The following is a 21,381-nucleotide window of genomic DNA, read 5'->3' on the forward strand; positions in this document are numbered from 1 at the left end:
ACTCTGTACAGCCAACGTTCGAGCCAATCAGAAATCGTAAACATGTATGGTGTGTGTACTCTGGACCCTTGACTCAGCCGACAAATTCCCGATCTATGAACGTTATATCGCCGTTGTGATGTCAGGCTTGCACTTCCGGTCAGGTGATTCAACATTGTGCTATGTAAAGCAATAGACTTCCTCTGGTCTGTTTTTTGAAAGGGGATAAAATGAGCACCGTTCTTGCTTTGTGATTCGGGTTTTGGTTCTCGCTCGTGGTGCTTCCATCCAAAATGTCAGTTGAAGCTTCTATTATTATTATTTTTTTTATTTTTTCTGTTTATACTCCGGGACGACCAAATGATCAGAGGAGTTCACAAGATAGACAGAATACAAGAAACAGCACCGTATTCAGCAGTCACGGGCTTGAACCCCGGTCACTCAAGGCACGTGTACTTATGCACCCGCGCGCCTGACCACTAGGCTACGGCGGCCTTAGTGTAGTGTAGTGTAGGTATAAAGAACTTTGTGTTCTATTGAAGATTGGGACAAGCAACTCTTAGAGTTTCATATTACGAATTCGGTGTCTTTAGTTTTGGTCTCTGTTTTATTCTTGTGATGTTACTTCAGAAATAGGAATCGTTGTTTAGTGTTTACCGTGTTGGTCCTTGAAAATGCGAACGCCTTCATACGTCTTTCCAAAATCCAATGGCAAGCATTAAAAACAAAACGTAACTGCGGAGTCCAATGCATTCCAAGTACGCACTTTATTCTATATTATTATTATTAAACCGTTTAGTTCGGCCCCTTCAGAAAGCCATATAGGAAAGAAGAGCTATATAAAATCGGCACCTCCGTAGCCAGGTGGGAAGGAGCAGCAGTGCGTAGCACACGCTTCTTGATTAGACCGGGGTTCGAGCCCGTCACCACCAAATACGGAGGATGCGGAAAGGTCAGGAAATGACCACCGCATATCCCGGAGCAATATGGCCTTAGTTGCTAATGCTCCTAAAAACCAAATAATAACAATAATAACTATATAAAATGGGTGTAAATACATCATAATTTACCATAAATTTAACTATCTGAGTAGTGTAAAGCATCGTTTGATTTTATCTCACATCGTGGCTACCTTCACAACGAGATACCAGGTATTGCACTACTTCGAATAAATAACGCTTCTCTAGTAGAGGAGACTACAGTACTGTTATTTATTCTCAGTGGGCCACCACCACCCAGACGGCACCGTTTCGGGACTTGTTGGATCACTCATCGGTGGGCGGACAGGTACCATGATAATGCAAATAAGCCATTGCGGTTTTGAAGTCAATTCCACAATATGAGAGATGCCAAATGATGAAGATAAGCTTACAATACAATGAGAACCAACAAAGACAAAAATATTCTGTAGCAGGTACATAATGTGTCCTACTGCAAGCGTATTTAACGTGTTTTACATTTAAGAGTCATCGGCAGGCATTAAAAACATTTTAATTTTCAGATATTAATAAAATTCATGGATAATAATATACCAATGTTTTTATTTTATTAATAATATTTTTTTAAGTCAAAGCCAATGCAGCAAGGAATCATATGTTTAAGAGTATAAATAATCTATATAATATTGGTGTAAATGCACCATAGAACACCCTTAAACGAAAAAAAACTACGTTTGTAGTGTGAAAGGGCATCATTTTATCTGTTTCATTTTTCGTTTGAGTTTTTTATGGTGTATTTACACCAATATTATAGAGATTATTTATACTCTTAAACATATGATGCCTTGTTACATTGACTTTGACTTAAACATTATTATGTACACCTTTTGGCATCTCTCATATTGTAGGATTATCTTCACAGCTGTATTGTCATGTCTGTAATACCAGGGTACCTGCCCACCCACCGATGAAGGCTAACAAGCCTTGAAACGGTGCTGTCAGAGAGAGCCTGATATTCATGGAATTTCCGAGAATAGGTAACAAAAATCTTCTCTAATGGGGAAGCGTTGCCTATTCGAGGAATTTATGAGCTTTTGAGTAGTGAGATTTGAAGGAGCAACTGTCCTTTTCTTCCTTCTACATTCCTTCCTCTACCTCTCCTACTATCGCCTTCCTACATCTTTTTTGTTTTCCTAAGTCTAATAGGGATAGTATGAGGATAACAAAGATCTTTATCCCATACCATATTTCAAACGGTGACGTCTGGGTGGTGGTGCCCACTGAGAATAAGTAACAATAGTCTTCTCTTTTAATGAAGCGTTACTTATTCGAGGTAGTGTAATACATGGCAACTCGTTGTGAAGGATGAGCACACTATGAGATACGGATAAAATGATGCCCTTTCACACTACAAACGTAGTTTTTTTCGTTTAAGAGTTTTCTGTGGTGTATTTACACCAATATTATATAGATTAATGATAATTACATATCGGTTACTGAAAGTATTGGTCTGTGTTGACTTAAAGTAGGATATATAATTTTTACATTGAAGAGATTTTAGTTCACGACTAAATACACCATCTATAGTTGTTCCATTACGTGTAATATTTATCAAAAGATCTGATGTCCAAGTTCAAGAATGTTTTCATAAATGTGCAGAACTCTTTTCCAGCTCAGAGTTTAATTGTAAAAAAAAAAAATTGCATTCAATCTGAAAACACCAGGTGACTTGAAACCAGCTGCGTTTTCGAATTAACGCATTTCCCAGTTTCCGAAAGTTTTTTGTATCTTAAAATCTTAATATTTCTGTTTCTAAATGCCTTAGCTTTCCAACGATATGCTATACGTCCACATTATCATATTTTCCACTATCCTGGAAAAATTATTGCAATTTTCAGAGATTTTGAACATGTGGTTCAAAATATGAACATGTTCATATTTTCCACTATCCTGGAAAAATTACTGCAATTTTCAGATGTTTGAAAGTTCTCCCTCTAGAGCTAAGATGAAGCTCCGTGCAAAATTTCATTAAATTTGGTCCGGTAGAAGATAAATTAAACTGGAACAAATTTTCGTAATGCTTTTTGCATGACTGTTTTTCGTTACAAAATTTTTGAAATAACGCCAGTAAAAACATTTCTAACGTCAAAACTGAATGAGGTTCTAATTCTAATCCGAGCTCGTGTTGTCGGTGGCCTACAAGTCGCCAAAGGTTTAGCTCTTGTGACGGAAAATTCATTCGCAACTCTAGCATGGAACGAAGGGCATGGTAGACTTGACAATCTCTTAAACCTACCTATTTCAGAATTGGAACTTTTAGAGTTGAAAATTCCATTTATTGATGATTTCTTTTGGAATTCGAAAAGGCAATATTCTGTTTGATGGCTGACTGTATCATTGAGGACATGGAATTACGAGAAGTGCTGAAACAGCCGTTTTATTTTCGGAGTGCTGACATCCCTTTTTTCAAAGTGTAAGAATATGAATAACACGAAGTGTTATTCCTTTCAACGTCGTGACCTGCTTTTTAGCAAAGTGCAAGACAAGAGGGAACAGTCAGTATTCGCCCTGATTTATAGCCACTTTACAGAGTTCAGTACCATACCACTACAGAGGTGAACTAAGATTCAGAAGCCGTTTTACACAAGACAAACACATGTCCACATTCGGATTTATACAGCAGTTGCCCTTCCTTTGTTCAGGCGATGGTATTACTCCACAGGAATCTAGAAACTTCCACAAATTACTAGTTAAAGGTGTTTAAGAATGCTGCAATTTCTGTAAACAAAATTTTTAGTACAATAACTTTTACTTAAAAAGTAATTTAGACGGTTTATTTGTTTCTACCTTTTAACAATATTTCTTTAAGAAATACCACATCATACAGCCCTTTAACTTTCTTATTTCGAAGAATATTTAAGGTTTTCTTTTTATAGACAAGGACGTCTACACGGTTAGAAGAGTTTGCGAGATAGGAAATACAAGAAACAGCACCGTCATGTGATCTTGAACCACGGACACTCAAAGCGAAGAATTTAGAATTTTTTGTTTCTCAGAAATATGAACCAAGTGAGAAAATTTAATTATGAAATTAATGTCAACATAAAAAAAAAAGTCTGCGATAGTAATTATTTTCTTTCAAAAAAGTGATACCCTTCTGAGTTCATGTGTAGGTTTTAATCATTTTAGAATTTGGTTTTAATTAAATTAAGTAAAAATTTTATTACAATATTAGAAAACTTTGTTTTTTTCAAATTTAAATTTTTTTAAAACAGTTAAAATTTACTATAAAAATAATAAATGACATTCTAAAATTTAAAATAATAAAATGTTTACAAAATATAATTTGTTTTTTAATGACTCAATTTCATTTTAGCAACCTCCCCCAGTATTCTGATATTCAATTCTTTCAAAGTCTGAACAGTAAAAATCTATCGTCTTTATTTAAGCAATCTAACGATCTATTTTAAATACTACGTTTTTTCAGAAAAGTATATTTTTATCAGGAGTTTCTCCTATTGACAAGCTTATTTCATATTCATTTAATGTTTGTATAACATCTTAAAAGCTTTTGCAGATTTCGTCATCTATCATTTTTCAAGTTTTTATTTTATTTTTAGTGGTGATGTGTTACTTTAGGTGTACCCATATAAAACAAAAGAAACACTGGAAACACACATCGCTTTATTTACATCTGTTACATCTACTGACTGGACAGAACAGAAAATGACAAGCATTACATGAAATCTGGTTTATTCCATCTGTCAGAATCTATATACTTGACCTGTCGGATCCTACTGCACAACCATCGTTTCCTCTGCTTTTATCTACTTCGCATTACAATATCTGTTTATCAGCATTTACGACCATGCTGTTACACACCTATATCTCGTTTCCTGATGTTCATTATCATTCTTATTTTTAGGTAAAGCTGGCAATGTTAAAACATGACGTCAGCTTTCAGCAAACATAAAATATTCGAAAAAACAAACTGCAGGCAACATCGGTGAAAATTTCACACTTTTTGATTCGATGAAGGTTGCAATTAAAAAATAAAAAAAAAAAAAAAGCTGCAATGTTAATGAAATACTTGGTGATTTAAATCAAAATATTTTTTGTTCTCATAGTTAAATACGTCAGATAGCAACTGGCAATCAAAATACTTTCTCCAGAAATTGTAAATATTTGCAGAAAATTTGAAATGTTTATTTTAAACCGAATGTAACACCGTGTAAATATTTCTTTGAAGTATAATTTCTCTAAGAGAATTAGAACTCCCACCGAAAGTTAATACAAGCTTTTTATTATCCCTTAACTTACCGTTACTTGTTAATTTTCTATGGTCTTCACATTTACCCATAAATAATCACGAAAATGTTTCACAGATTAAATGACAGTTTAAGTATGGAGGATAAAACATATGCCACGAAATGAACGTTGAACGTTTTGCACCAATGCAGTTCATTGTTTTTAACATTTGGGAGTCAATTATAAATCATTCCAAGTATCATCTCCAAAATGCTCTTCTGATGAAAACTTTAGTGACATGAATACGCAACGTAATAAAGAATAACCACTACATGTGGAAAAGAATGGAGGCGAAAAAAAAAATGTAAATATAAAATAACAAAAAACTTTGTACAAGCTTAGAGTTTCAAACACGTTTTCATTTGCCAGGTTGTCTTCCTCTCACATTTTGACGACGAGGTGGTGCTCCAGCGGTATTGTCGTCTTGAGCTGGAAGGGCAGCAGCGTTATCTTCTTCTGGGGCCGCTGTGGTTGGGGGTGGTTCGCTACAGAAATGGATTACAATTAGTCCTGCAGAAATTAAGTCATATACTCAAAATAAGCTGTACAATTATATCACAGAAACTGGCATTCTGCCGGCTAGATTACTTATTATATTCAGAGAGCCATTTCAAATATAAATACAATAAAAGCCATTCAGCATCCATCCATATAGAAAGCTCATACAACCGGCACATTTTAAAAATCATATATTAAAAAAACAAAAAAAAAAAAAAAAACAGGACTTATAAAAGGAGTGTGTCAAAGCTGTTAGCAAGCGTTATGTGAAGGGGATATAAAAATCACATTATATAATTTGCGATTAACCTTTAAAGATTAATACTAAAATAATCTAATATTAATATAACTGATGAAAACAATAACTAGAGAAGGAAGATAAGTACACCGAAAGGACAGAATTCATGGGATACCTGGTTCCTGGTCAACGTGAGGCTGTCACCGCATCACGCTAGTGGACGAACCCACCTCTTGACAGATATATAGGTACACTGCATCACTTCATTCCCTTAGACGGTAATTCGATGTCAGTATGGATAAACATCATGAGTTAACCGACTTTGAAAGAGAGATGATAGTGAGTGCCCGACACATGGATCATTCTCAGTGTGGGTGGAAAAAGGTCGTGGATGAACGTGGCCGTCGAGATCTGTCTCGCATGGTTTCAGTCACCCGAAGAGCGACCGTGGCACAAATTACCGCCGACTTCAACGAGGGAGGTGCCACAAACGTCTCCACCACGATCATTAGCCGCAACAGTCTATGGGAGCCTCCGACCCACCAGAGTCCCATTCCTAACACCACGACACAGGAATTCTGCGCCTCAACTGGGCGAAAGAACATAGACACTGGAACCTGGATGATTGGAGACGGATCTTCTGGTCCGATGAGTCCCGTTTCCAGTTATTTAGAGCGGACGGAGGAGTGCGTATCTTGCGGAAACAGCACGAAGCTATGCGTTCAACAAGGAACTGTTCACGCAGGTGGACGGTCGGTAATGGTCTGGGGCGTGTTCAATTAGCACACGTTCGGACCTCTGGTACGTCGAGATGCATCCCTGAACGGTCCATGTTATGTGTCTATCCTTGCAGACCATTTGCATCCCTTCATGGTCATCGTACACCCACAGGGCAATGGACTCTTTCAGCAGAACAATGCGCTGCCCCACAGAGCCATGGTGACTAGAACATGGTTCGAAGAGCATTCCGCAGATTTTACCACCATGGAATGGCCTCCACATTCACGGGACATGAACCCTGTGGGATGCTGTGGAAAGGTCGGTTCGCACTTTGGATCCTCCACCCAGGAATGAGACGGAATTGTGGACAGCGGTGCAGCAAGCATAGGTGGAAATACATGTGGAACGCTTTTGAACTAGTGTACTCAGTGCCTTGCAATGTGACTGCCCTTGCCGTGGCGAAAGGTGGGCCTATCCGTTAACATGGGTAGGTAACCCATGATTTCTGTTCACTCGGTGTACTGTGTAACTAAAAGTTGTCATAACTTGTTCCTGTGATTAATCAAAACTAAAAGGTGGATGTAACACAAACGTCGATCAATGAACCACGCCCTCGTATATGTGAAACGTTTTAATTGTTTTATGTACAACCAAATGATGTATGAGACACTACGGTTCAACACAGCTAGATAACAAGGATAAACATTACGTGGTGATTTCATCAATACCGACTCCAGATTAACGACGCCCGAAAGTAATTTCCATGCGATACACACAGATTCGAAGTAGAAAGTTAAATACCAACCTATAAAGGAAATTTAATGTTTTGCTCCGGTGCAGTTCTACCCCAAGTGCACAATCGCGATGGGTGCTCTGCAATAAGGAGTAATACGACTCCCGTGTATTAGAATCTGTTGTTCGGTTTTAGGAGCATCAGCGACTAAGGCCATATTGCTCCGTATATACCGTCTGTAATATTCCTCGTGTTCTGTGGTCGATTTTCTGTTTTTCTATACGAAAAACTCGAGTTTCCGGGAGAAAAAACATGCTTCCCTTGCCTGAGACCGACTAACTCAGCCACGCTGTGAAAAGGCCCATACAAATTCCTCATGTCATAAACGGGACCCGAACTCAGGTCTTTTCCATCCGGTGTAAGGAGGCGGGCGATCCTACCAACTGTGCTACCCACGACGGCTTTATTAGAAACACCAGATGAGGTGTTTTCCACTGTCCAGCTTCGAGCTGGTCCTGGATCTCGCTATCAGCAAAAAGATGCTAGAGCTAACTAGTACAAAATACGTAATCATACTACGCGTTCCACTTTATTTTTGTACAGACTTCTAGTTCTTCTTTTTAAGTATTGTAATGATACACTAAGTGATCACTGAATTATGACCACCTACCTAATACTTCATAGGTTCTCCTTTGGTCCTCAGTACAGCAGCTATCCGACGTGGCATTGATTCAACAAGATGTCGGAAGCGTTCGGGAGGTATGGCCAACCAAGCTATGTGTAATGCGGCTAGCAATGCAGGTAGGGAGGTGATTGGTGTATACAGACGCCTCATATGCCTTTCCATAGTGTCCCACAAGTGCTCTATGGGATTGATATTAGTCTACCGTCCTCTCCACACCGGGTGAAAAAGGTCCGGGTTCGAATCCCGTCGATGATGCGAGGAACTTTAATGGGCTTTTTTTCACTCCGTGGCTGAGTTAGTCGGTCTCAGGCGTAGATAGCAAGGTTTCCCCCCCAGAAACTGGAATTTTTCGTCCAGCAAAACAAATCGACCATAGAACACACGCAATTAACAGACATGGGACACACAGCACGGCAGATGAATTTCATTATTCGGGTGGCCTAAAAATAAAATAATAAAATATGTGATTGATATCGGGGGAAGTTCAGAAGCCAATCGATATGCTGGAAGTCAGAACTGTGTTCCTCAAACCATTCCTACACTTCAAGTGCTCGATGGCTCGGGGAATTGTCATCTTGGAAGACACCATCGCCATGCGGGGGTGTACACAGTCAGCAAGCAGTTGACGATAGCGGAGACCAGTGATAACTTGTTCCATATGCACCAGGGGTACAATTTCCTGCCAGTGAAACATGCCCCACACCATACAACCGCCTCCACCGGCCTACACTTTTGATAGCATGCATAGTGGATGAAAAGTCTCATGTTGTTGACGCCAAATCCGTATACGACCATCCACGGTGTGGAATAAATAACGTGACACATCCGACCAGCACACCTTCTTCCAGTCTTCTAACTTCCAACTTGCATGCTCTTTGCACCAGGCGAGTCTTTTACGCCGATGAACCTTGGTTAGGAGAGGATACCGTAGGGGCTGTCTGCTGGTATAGCCCATACGTGCGAGCGTGCGACGCATGGTCATGCTAGATATTGTAGGGTTAGTCCATGTTGTATTTGGTAGTCAACTCTTCAACAGTGCTGCGCCTGTTCACCTGTACGAGTCGTCGGATCCGACGCTCCCTCTAACATCAACCTTTCACTGACCTTTGCAGTTTAGCCGTCGGGTCGTTGTTTGACCATTTTGACGCCAGTCTTGGTACACTTTAACAACGGCAGCTCTCGAACACCCCACCAGTTTAGCCGTTTGGGAAATCGAGGCAGCAGCTCGTCGAGCTCCCACAATCTGTCCTTTATCAAAGTCTGATAAATCATTCATTTTACACTACTGATACCATATCTATGCTACGTAAGTCGACTAGCCGCCCACTCTGGTACCTCACGTGGTCAACGGGTTGCATTCAGTCTTCATAGTGGTAGTCATAATTCAGTGATCACTCAGTGTATACTATAAGGCTAAAAGCATCTTGACATACCTGGGACTGTGAAAAATGACCATACTTGCTGTCCACATGTCAGGAATATGTATAAAAGCAACCGCATACAGTTGATTGGTTGTAGTTTGGTCTAAGCGTCTTCCAAAGGGGAATCATCATGCGGCGTCAATCTCTTGTTGCCGTTGTAACAAAACTGCAAAATCCTAAATCAACAGAAACTAATGTAATAGTAGAAACGCCATAGTGCTACTACGACCGGGAAAACAATCCAGTAGACTGCAACAATTGAAGGAAAGAGTCTGGAGGGAACTCAGAAGAGTGGCACATTGATCCCGTTCGTCCTAGTCAAATACTTTCAGCAAACCTCACAGCATCAAATTCCTAGTGCACAATCAATCGAAACTGGTCTAAAGAACGTTGAAAAACTGTGTTGTGGAGTGACGAATCATAGTACACGATTTTCCGATCCGATGGCATTGTTTTTTTTTCGCCCCACAAAACATTATTTACCAGACTATACCCTCACAGATGTGAAGTTTAGAGAAGGTTCTGTGATCGTTTGGGGATCGTCCTTTCTCCACCACTAGTCATCTCCATTCTGGAACAATGAATGCTATGCACTGACATTCTGAAATTTAGTTCTTCTATACTGTGGTAGCAATATAGAGAAGGCCCATTTCTGTTTCAGCATGACAATGCATAATGTCATAATGCAGAGTAATATGATTTCAAAAAATGGGCGTGCCATCTACTATCATCAGAAGGCGCCTCCGTAGCCAGGTGGGCAGGAGCAACAGTGCGTAGCACACGCTTCTTGATTAGACCGGGGTTCGAGCCCGTGACCACCAAATACGGAGGATGCGGAAAGGTCAGGGAATGACCACCGCATATCCCTGGAGCAATATGGCCTTAGTTGCTAATGCTCCTAAAAAAACCAAATAACAACAACTATCATCAGCATCGAGCAGTCAGACACAAAACTGGATACCCAATTACAAAAAACAGCTAGCAAACCATAAGATGGAAGCTTATTTAGAAGACCTTTATGCCAAACACGATCAAAAGCATGTGAAATGCCAAGAGCAACTGCTTGAGTCTCACCAAATTTTCCATTGAATTTGTCCATAGATGGATACCACAAGCTAGAATATCACCAGTGAATCGATACTGGCGATCGTTGATTAGCTGGAAGGTTTCTAGATAGTTTAACAGTTGGCGATTAATTGATTTTACCATTACTTTAGAAAGAGTGGAAGTGCAATGGAACGATAATTGGATGGGAGGCATTTATCACCCTTTTTAGGAACTGGCTGGATATGAGAAAAATTTCCAAGCAAAAGAGGAAACAACTTTGGAATAAGAAAGTTAATAAAGGAGACAGAACAGGAGTAAGTTCAGGAGCACAGGTTTTGAGAACAAGTAGAGAAATACCATCAGGACCTGGAGCTTCTTTAGCATCAAAATTGTTCAAAATCCTTCTGACATCCTTTTGACGGAAGACCAATGGAGGCATTAAATGTAATGTACTGGGAATGGTGGGAGGTGGTTTAGATGGGCAAAAGTTGCAGCCAATAGCTTTGGCAAGAGACCAGAATGCTCAACTACCATTTGGACAAGAAGCAAATTTTCTACTCTTAGCCTGTTCATAATCTAGTCTGAACTGATTAATAACTGTTTTACAATTGTTGCGAGCCTTGGAGTATGCAGAAAATGAACCTAGAGATTTGGATACAAGCCAATTACGATATGCAACATTCTTCTCTTGAAGAGCCTTATCACATTTATTTGAAAACCAAGGTTTAGATGAAGGACAAAATTTTAAGGTGGAGTGTGGAATAGAGGATTTCATCCCGACAAGAATAATTTCACTGACACGATCTGAATAAACATTAACATCAGAAGATTTAAAACAGTAATCCGACCAAGGAAAAGAAATCTCAGATCATCCCATTTTGCATTCTTGTAATGCCAAACAACACGAAGTTGAGAATGGCTACAAGAAAAAGGCTCCATTGGAGAGAGACCATCACCAAGTTGTGATCTGAGATGCCTATACACCACCCATCTCAACAGTGAACTTAAAATGGTTATTTGTGAGAAAAAGATCAAGCGTGTTGGCTGTGTGGTTAGGATTATCTGGTGTTCTGGTAAGTAAATGAACAATCTGTGCAAAGTCATTAGTAATTGCAAAAACCTCAGCTTCTCAACCAGGATAGGTCCGTGTAACTAGAAAACGGAAACCAGCTGGAGTTGTGAACATTAAAATCACCAAGGAAAATTAACTGACTGTTAGGAAAGTTGGACTGGAAAGAGTCAAGTTTCAAAGGGAGGAAGTCAAACAGTTCCATGTGATTAGTGGAGTTGGGAGAACGATAAAAGCAACAGATGAATTTGACAGAAAGAAGAACTAAAAGAGGAGATTCCAGATTACTAAGTCTCTGATAGGGAATATCAGAATGGATATATGCACAAGTACCACCTTTGAAGTGAAAGGAATCATACCGCGAATAATTTGGACAACTGAGATAACAAGTTGTTGAATCAACCGATAACTGGGATTCTGTCAGAATAAATACATGGAGTTTGGCAGACTGCAAGTGTAAATGGACATCGTTGAGATTAGAACTGAGACCACGTATATTGGTGAAATGAACGAGGAAGTGCTGTGAACCAGAAGTGAACGAAGGTGAGTCGACACGTTACTAAATACTATATCAATAAAAGGTTGCTTGAAACATGCAGGTGCCCAGTTATTTTTGGCAATACAGTGCATATATATATATACACACACTTTTATTTTCATTTTTAATTACCTTTACATTATTTTATTTTTATATGCTGTATGTTAGTAATGTAATAGTAATTTACTTTCAAACAATACATTTTATGTTATTAAAATGTTTCAAGCATTGTGTTATCCGAAGCTACGCTGTAAAGCATTATTTGTGATGCGAAAAGTTAAATGAATAAAAGAATTAGTTCATCCAGACAACTAAAAATAATGGGGGTGGGTACAGAAATGTTTTCATTGCGACTACGCTGGAATGCAGATCCTAAAATTAATCTGAGTACAGCCCGCCAGTGACCCATATAATCTCGTTTTGTGTAACCAGGTTGTTGAGGTAAAGAACTATTTCTTCGTCTAACAGATAACAAGTTTGCCTTGATAAGATAAGGACTTCCTGTTTGTTCTGTATGCATTGGCATGCGTGTCTGACTTCAAAGACGTGACATCACTAAAATATCTCTAACGAAATGACAGCACGGTTTAATATGGAAACGTTCACACACACAAAGACAAAAAAAAAAAAAAAAATATATATATATATATATATATATATATAAATAAATTTTAGAAATATGCTTAATGAACCACTCTTTTAAAATTATTACACAGTTCAATCTTCTCTTTACAGTCTTAAAATCTCATTATACTCGCAGCTTATAGACTATAAAATATTTAAGGGCAAAGGCCTCATGCTAAGAGATAGAGTGACTAACATGTAGGTCAGTGCAAAAGCATCATTTTAACGTAGCCATCTACCAAAGTAGTTAAATTAATTAATTAATTAAATTGGCATCATTTTGGTTATATCTCATATTGTGAATGCGTTCACAACGAGTTGCTATGGTATTGTACTACCTCGAATAAATAACACTTCACCAGTGGAGAAGACTACTGTTATTTATTCTCAACGGATACCACCAACCACCCAGACGGCGTGAAATACGGTATGGGATAAAGATCTCTGTTATCCTCATACTATCCCTATTAGACCTAGGAAAGCAAAAAACGATGTAAGAAGGTGATAGTAGGAGAGGTAGAGCAAGGAAATGCGGTAGAAGGAAGAAAGGGACAGTTACTCCTTCAATTCACACTACTCAAAAGCTCATAAATTCCTCGAATTGGCAACACTTCCCCAGTAGAGAAGATTGTTGTTACCTATTCTCGGAAACTCAGTGGCCATCAGGGACCCAGACGGCACCATTTCAAAGCTTTTTGGCTTCTCTTCGGTGGGTGGGCAAGTACCTGGTGTTGCAATAGTGACAACATAGTTATGAAGTATAACTTCACAATGTGAGAGATGCCTGATGGTGTGCAATTAAAATGGCTACGTTAAAATGATGCTTTTGCACTAACCTACATATTAGTCACTTGCAGCTTCTTTGTGATATTCTCTAAATTACTTAATGGACCTTTCACGAATCCCTAATGCGATTAAAAAAAAAAAAATTTTAACATTTCCTTTTCTCCCGATACTTCATAATAGGTGTTGGCCGCTGCCCATTATTATGCAATAGAATACTACGAGACCAGTGCATAACTAAAGTCTTTTATAGTAAGAGTATTCTTTTGTGTCTCTCACTAACCTTGTTGCTCTTTGCACCCGTTCTAATAAATTTACATCCTTCCTAAAATGAGATTTCCGAAACTGTATGCAGTACTCAAGATGCGGCCTAACTATTGTCTTATACAACGGAATAATAATCTTCGTCCCTGCTGGAAAAATTTCTATTTATCATTAACAAAACCCCAAGAGCTATCCCAGCACTTCTCTGCACTGTTCAGAGGACTTCGTGTCGGACTATATTGTTATCCCCAGGTTTCTTCATTTTCCACATGATGCCTTTCTCCAGTATTTATTTATTTATTATGAAAACCTGTTACATAAATTCATGCAACTTCCCTACCTTCCTTTCCGCTCATTCCACCATGATATCTTATCTGACCTCCTCTTCTCCTTTAAGTTATGTTATTTACGAATGGCTCTGTACATCATTATTATTATATTAGGGTTACCCGTAATTGATTACATTAATTTGTATTTGTGTCTGTACATTACATGTGTTCTCTGGTCGACTTGCCTGTTTTGCTGGACAAGAAAACCACAGTTTCTGGGGGAAAAACCTTGCTATCCACGCCTGAGACCGACTAACTCAGCCACAGAGTGAAAAAAGCTCATTAAAGCTCATTGAGTAATTGACGGGATTCGAACCCGGGCGTTTTCCACCCGGTGTGGGGTGGACGGTGACGATACCACTGTGCTACACGCGCAGACGAATGGCCCTGTACAATAGGCCTGACGCAGCTGGGTGATCAACGCCCGAGTACAGCAATATACACGTTTGAGTTGATTAAGGTTCGAGTCCAAGTGACCGCTAAACACAGTAATGCTCTTGTATTCTCTATATTGTGAACTTCTTTGATTTTTCTGGGCTCCTCTTTACAGCTGCCATCCACCCATTCCTGTGCCAGCAAACGGATTTTCTCAACTACATAGATGATTTGAAGCTCCTCTCTCGGATCCATGAGACCGACCGACCCGAGACTGCTCCTGAAACCATTATCAACAACAGCCTAAAGAATCTTGTTACATACTTAGCACAATATTGTCTTAAGATTAATCCAAATAAATTTGCACAAATGGTGTTCTCACTCAAATCACACCCAACTCAACTAAACCTGAAAATCCACGGAACCTCCATCCCTCCAGTAACCAAGCACAGAGATCTCGGGGCTATCTTCGACCCTAAACTCAGCTATACACACCACGTCGCAGATATTCACAAAAAATAAATTCTGAGTGTTATAAAGGTTAACTCTAGCTCCCGTGGTGCATGGTTAGCGCATGCGCGCCGGAAATTTTACATGTTTTAAGGATGTTATCCTGCGAGGTTCAGTCGGAAAATCAATTCAATGGCTCACGCTTCATGTATTAATAATAGTTTATAAACTGGAATTCAGTTTTGTTAATATTACTGCAGAATCTGTTTGAGTGTTATAAATATGTGAATGCGAATGTTGACTGAGTTCAGTGGCTGAATAATTAGCATGGAGGCTGGCTTGATAATATAAGCTCTGTTATTTGCAGTTTTAGTGGATCCAAATTTAATGGTAATACTACCAATGTCGTATGCATTAGGGCACCTACAGACACTCCGGCTTGCCTGCACAGGCCAAGTTTGTGCAGTCAATGGCCTGAATGGCCGTTTGGCCCGGTCTGTGTAAATCTGAGCGACGACAGATATTGTCCTGCACAGACCTGTAGGTCTGTGCATGTAGATGTGGTTTTCCGAAATATGGCACACACAAAGAATCTTGTGAGGGCTCCAACGTCGTAAACAAATTCCATACTTGATAAAATTGTTCTGTAATTAATAGATTCACAAGTTCTGATTGTAATTGGGCCTCCGACGTCGGTAATTTCCAGATTCTGGGTTATGAGAGTGAGCAAACAGTAGGTTAGACAAAAAAACCAAATACAGTAAACGAAACAAATAATTCGTATTTAATGCATCTTAAATTATTCTTCACTACCCTTAAGCTATATGAAGAAATTCTTCTTCGCTATCCTTAAAGATAATATTACTCCATTTGAACCGTTACAATATATTTTTAAAAACGATTTTACAGATACTTTTCCAAATGTAGCAGTTGCACTAAGAATTTTTCTAACTTTACCAGTTTCAGTTGCCTCAGGTGAACGGAATTTTTAAAAATTAAAATTAATCAAAAATTATTTACGATCGACAATCAACAAGTACTTTCTAATTTGGCAATAATTTCAATAGAAAATGACCTTATGGAAAAAATAAACATAAATGAAACAATTAATAAATTCGCATTTCTTAAAGCAAGGAAACATAAATTTTATTTTTTTAACATTATAATTTTCCTTTTATTTTATTATTGTGATAGAATACGATTACTGTGATTTAGAATTTAAAGTTTATTTCCAGAATTTCAGAATGATTTTGTTATTTTTGCTTGTTGTTTCATTATATTATATGTGAGATATTTTGTAATTCTTTTCTTTTTTCAAAAATGAATGCTATTTTATTTTTTAATCGAAATATTTTGGGGCGGCAAATCTGATTTCGCTTACTGGCGACACATAGGGTCGCGGCGGCCCTGCAGTCAACCAATCTTGAACTCGTGCTTTGGGAACATACTGCTCCACAATTTAATGGATAAGCACGTCGCATGTTCGACTGTGTATGACACCACCAAAATATAAAGTTCTATTAGTAAAAATTAATATATGTATATTATTAAGCTAGAACCGGAAACACATATTACAGACAACTTTAACATCTGAGCCTTACCATCCAGGAACATTTTGAGCTAATTCACATCGGGCTGAAGTAGGGTTGAAAGCAAGACCTGCAGGACATCGCTGAAGCCGTGGATATCCACCCACACACAACCAGAAGCGAACGCAAGAGTTTTCTATCGAAACATGGCCATTTGGAGTTTCTTTGCAGATAGCTGAGATAGAAAAAAACAAAGTAATAAGAATCAGTACTATTAAATAGTACTGTTAAAATAAAGTATTAGTGCTATTCAAAAAAATAATTATGACATATGATATGCAGAAGACGAAATTCGTAGATTTATGAAACCGTCAGAGATAAAATTTTAAACTACCTTTTCTCTACACTTTGGAAAGGCACAAACAAATTCAATGATACTGATGATACATAAACTGATACGGTGGAATCCGTTCTAATGAATGAGACACTATATCAATTGCTATATAATTCATTGCTATATCAATTATTTAGCAAGGTCCATTTTCAATTATATAGCAAGTCATACAGAAATTATATTAATTAACCAACAGCAGCACGACTGGTGTCGCTTAAAGTTGATCCCATCAATGGACTCTGTATAAGCAAATCGGCACATGATTAGCATGTACATAGATATAAACTGGTTGTATTTTTTACAAAAATACTTCAATGTTCTTGTAAAAACAAGCCGAGCAATGAAACTTGATAACTGAGATGGATAATTGAGTTCATGCTCATTGCTTGTATTGCTATTTGGTTTGGTCGAACCAAAACAAACCAAAAAGCATCACAAGGTGGCCTTTTTAGCTTGGTTTACTATATTCATATTTTGATTTAAGAGTAAGGGATTCGGAAATAGTTCATTATTAAGAGTAAGGGATTCGGAAGTCATTCGTTTTCAGCTGAAAATTTAACTAGAACCACTGTACTATTATTATACTTACGATGCTTTTGGCAGTCTGGCACATTGTCTGGCCAATCACACGAATGCAGAACGTCATTGTAAAGTAAGGAAAAAGGGCACTGCTGAATGGTCGATGTACCGTTCCAACATTGCCAGTATCGCGTGCAGCTTGTTTGATGTGGGAAAACTCCATACAGCCAACCACAGTTATCGGAACCGATAGGAGATTCTACAAGGAAAATAAAAGTAAATATAATTGAGAATACAGTAATAATTATCTTCATATCCATATTTCAGAACAAAGCAAATTAATTCCACTCCAATTTTTCAAATGAGTCCATAACGCAACATACAGTAATCGCTTTATTAGTAGCTCTGATGTGAAAAGAAGGCTTGTTCCATCAAGAAGATGGATTCTTGGAAATCTCAAATATCTGTCAGCAGCAACTATAATTTTTAATGCGGACATAATTATTACAAGGATATAGGGAGGGTTGAGGCTGTTACACAAAGCAAAGATAGACCCACTATGTATTAGTGTTTGAATTAAAAGTCCTTTTTTTTTTGCTACTACACGTATCGGAATACTTTCGGTGATATTGAGTGTGTATGTGTGTGTATATATATATATATATATATATATATATATACACAATAATATATATACAGTATATATATTATTTTTTTTTTGTGAGGTGACGAACCATAAAAAATGGCACAAGAAAATTTCCAAGAAATGGTAAGCATCAGATACTGTCTCACCATGAATTGTTGAGGAGGCTTCCATCCTGCAGTGGGTTGATAATGGCTGCAGTTTACACTTTTTTTACTGTCTTGAAGAGTATTCGATTCTTCACTGTTAATTAGGCGAGGAATTGATTTTTGGCGGAAACACTGGACTAAACCGTATGCTTAGATAAAAAGAAACAAAACACTGACTACCAGAAAAATGGATTCGCAATTTTAATAATAACACTAATTACATGATCCGTTAAAGAAATCCTTTAAAATAGCCTCCTCCTAGACAATGAAATGCACAAAAGCTATCTCTTTGTTTGCATTTTTTTTTGTTTGAGTAAATTCTCAATTCTAATCACACCTCAATATTTTTTCCTATTTTATATTAACTATCATCAATTCTTACATTAGACAGATTTTCTTAATTTGCTCCTACTTCTGAAATACTGTCTTTCAGTGTCTTTTCGCATGGTTATGCCACCTGATTGAAAGAGCTTTTCAATTGCTAGTACACAGATTGGAGGAAATCTTTACAAAAACACATCAGAGATGTAGGTAGACAGTCACAGGTGGTGGTGTAGGGCGTACTTGCAAACCAACCTAGAATCTCCTCCCCCAAAATGAAATACTTGAAAGGATTCTTACCATAAACAGCACAAGCTACTTTTAATGCTTCTACTAATTCATTACACTAAGTACGAATTTAATTGAATGCATGAAAATTAGCTCTTCAGACAGTTCAAATTAATCGACTTATGCTTCGAACAAATAGTAGTAACTGCTTTTCACGTCTTTAAACTGGAGGAATTTATGGATTTTTTTCGTAACCCTGGCTGAGTTAATCGGTTTCGAGGGAAGGTTGTGTGGTTTTCTCCTGGATAACAGACGAATCGACTACAGAATACGAACAAGTTACGGACAATCCGATGCCTCATGGCCTTAGGTACCTCTGTCTAAATATTAAAACAGCCACAATAGTTTTCTTGCAATGAAACAGTAAAATGTTTTCTTTACAAATGAAGCAAGTTTAACACCATTTTTCGTAAAGAAATATTCCGTGTCATTTCGCGTGGCAAGTTCTGGCCTTCATTAAAACATGACCCTTCTGTGTCCATCTTCCTTTTCCTTTTTTTTGAATACTCATTTTTTATAGCGCTCGGGAGTGTTACGGTCATGAAATAAAAATTAAGAAGTCAAATTATATTGAAAAGACAGACAGCATATGACCTCAAGCATGGGAAAGAACCTAAAATGACACCCAAACAAATACCTTTTATCTGCCTTTAGAAAAATTTGAAATAAGTTAAGAAAAACGTACGCCAAAGAGTGATGAGCGGCTACATTTCTAATTTTTGGAATCAGGCTGTCAGCTCATCGAAAACAGGTACCACAGCCAATTTACTTTCCTATCGTAATTAGTTCATGGCATTAGATAAGGTCTGCTAAGCAGGAAATAAGGTAAAGGAGGTCCATAATGCCTAACGTCTTACTTCCTTGTTATATGACAGCCTGCAAGTAGGTCAGGTGTTCACGATAACGGCGACACACACAAGGAAGTCGTCAAACCCATCACTAGTGTTCATTGCTTTCAGGAAACAACCAAAATACAGGTTTGAATGTTCATATTTAGTAGATGTCTGTCACAGGAGATCAATGAAGGCGCTTCAGGTAGAAAAGCTTAGAATCTGTACGGGCAATGGGATACATTTACTGTGGTTACTGACTAAGGAGAGGGGGAGGAGAGGAAAGAAAGACAATAATAATCCTTGTCAATCAGTCTCGCATGCAGTGAGACATCTTTATTTGTACCAGCTGAGTTGGACTTTATAAGGCAAATAAATGGTTTCAGAGATTTCTATTTTTAGCTATCAGTCATTACTAATCTTCTTAAATTATAATTGTTGTTATTTTCACGTTGTTGGCATTCACAATGTTCCAAGATTGAGGTCATCTTTGTGTCATTACGATTTTCTTTTCTTCGGCGAGGATTTCAAATACTATTTCTTAAAAGAATGAATAAAAATGCCGCTTCATGGGGAATTTACAATGCATAACAGAATTAGTGGTGGATGGATGGTTGAGCGAGGGTCTGCAACTCAGCCAGCTATATCTACCCTCGGTGTCTTCAAATTTCGAACGAAACTGGCTAATGCGGCATTTGAAGAGCCAGTTAAAAGTTCCTGTAGTAACGGATGGAATCAAACACTTCATTCCGGTCAATAACCGTGAACCGAATCCAGACCTTTAGAGGAAAAAAAGGCAATTCAGGTTCAAACTAAAACCGGTCCTCCTAGTTCTGTTTAGTAAATGAATCTGAAAGATTTGTGAGGTTTACTGTTCGCATATTAATTTTACTTTTCCATTTATTAATAAAAAATCCGATTATACCTCACGACGGCCATCACACACACACACACGCGCGCGCGTGTGTTTCCAAATTTATCGTAAACGCAACGATTAAAATGAATCTGTTCAACATTAGTAGAACTTTATTTACCATAAATTCACAAAAATCTTGCGTGCAGCTTTCGTCACGACCCGAATGAAAATGAACTTTAAAAAGAGAAACAAATATTTTTAGTGTGCCTGTTTCAAATATACATTTTTCGAACAACAAAGTGCTATTAACAGAATGCACGTTCATCAAGCTCTCAATCTTCCAAATGCTCGTGAAAAACAACTTAGAAGTGTTTCGAAATCATAATGACTGACTAGCAAGGACATTCAAAAGTTTTTCTGGAGGGAGGAGTATGTTTATACGTCCCTAATTATGCACTAGCGGACTACATTCGCCTAGGCAAAGTTTAGAGGCCGCAATTTTGAATATAAAAATTTTAAATATGAAAAATCAATAAACGTATTAACGTAAGAAAATAATCTGCAGTTAATGAAAAGGCTTAATGAAGCATATTTTAATTGTAGAAAATTGTGTTCTTTCTAATCTTTTAACAACTAATTAGAGGCCTACGACTACTGTGCTCCATATAATAACGCGGAATACTAAAAAATGCTATGAAGTTTTGCGAAAAATGACATCGGTTTTTCTGTATTACATATTTTTCACAAAACGTCATAGTACTGTATGTATTTTTTAGTATTTTCTATTCATAGTATTTTTTGCGGTTTTTTTTTTTTTTTTTTTGAATAAAATACGCAAAAAAATATAAATCGG

The 21,381-nt window shown here is 37.8% G+C and overlaps 1 protein-coding gene across 1 annotated transcript in view; it reads right to left on the bottom strand.

The window, feature by feature from the left end:
- Positions 1 to 5,010: 5,010 nt before the first annotated feature.
- Positions 5,011 to 21,381, bottom strand: part of LOC150087326 (protein obstructor-E-like) — a 53,131-nt gene continuing 36,760 nt past the window's right edge. The window contains exons 3-5 of the mRNA XM_090371128.1: positions 17,512 to 17,700; positions 16,601 to 16,763; positions 5,011 to 5,710 (exon numbers count right to left, since the gene is read on the bottom strand). Of these exons, the coding sequence (XP_090227254.1) occupies positions 5,584 to 5,710; positions 16,601 to 16,763; positions 17,512 to 17,700 (479 nt within the window). The 3' untranslated portion in view covers positions 5,011 to 5,583. The remainder of the gene's footprint in view (positions 5,711 to 16,600; positions 16,764 to 17,511; positions 17,701 to 21,381) is intronic.

The sequence above is a fragment of the Mastigoproctus giganteus genome, chromosome 4 (assembly GCF_048544385.1).
Source record: "Mastigoproctus giganteus isolate SK-2022 chromosome 4, ASM4854438v1, whole genome shotgun sequence".
Lineage (NCBI taxonomy): Eukaryota > Metazoa > Arthropoda > Arachnida > Uropygi > Thelyphonidae > Mastigoproctus > Mastigoproctus giganteus.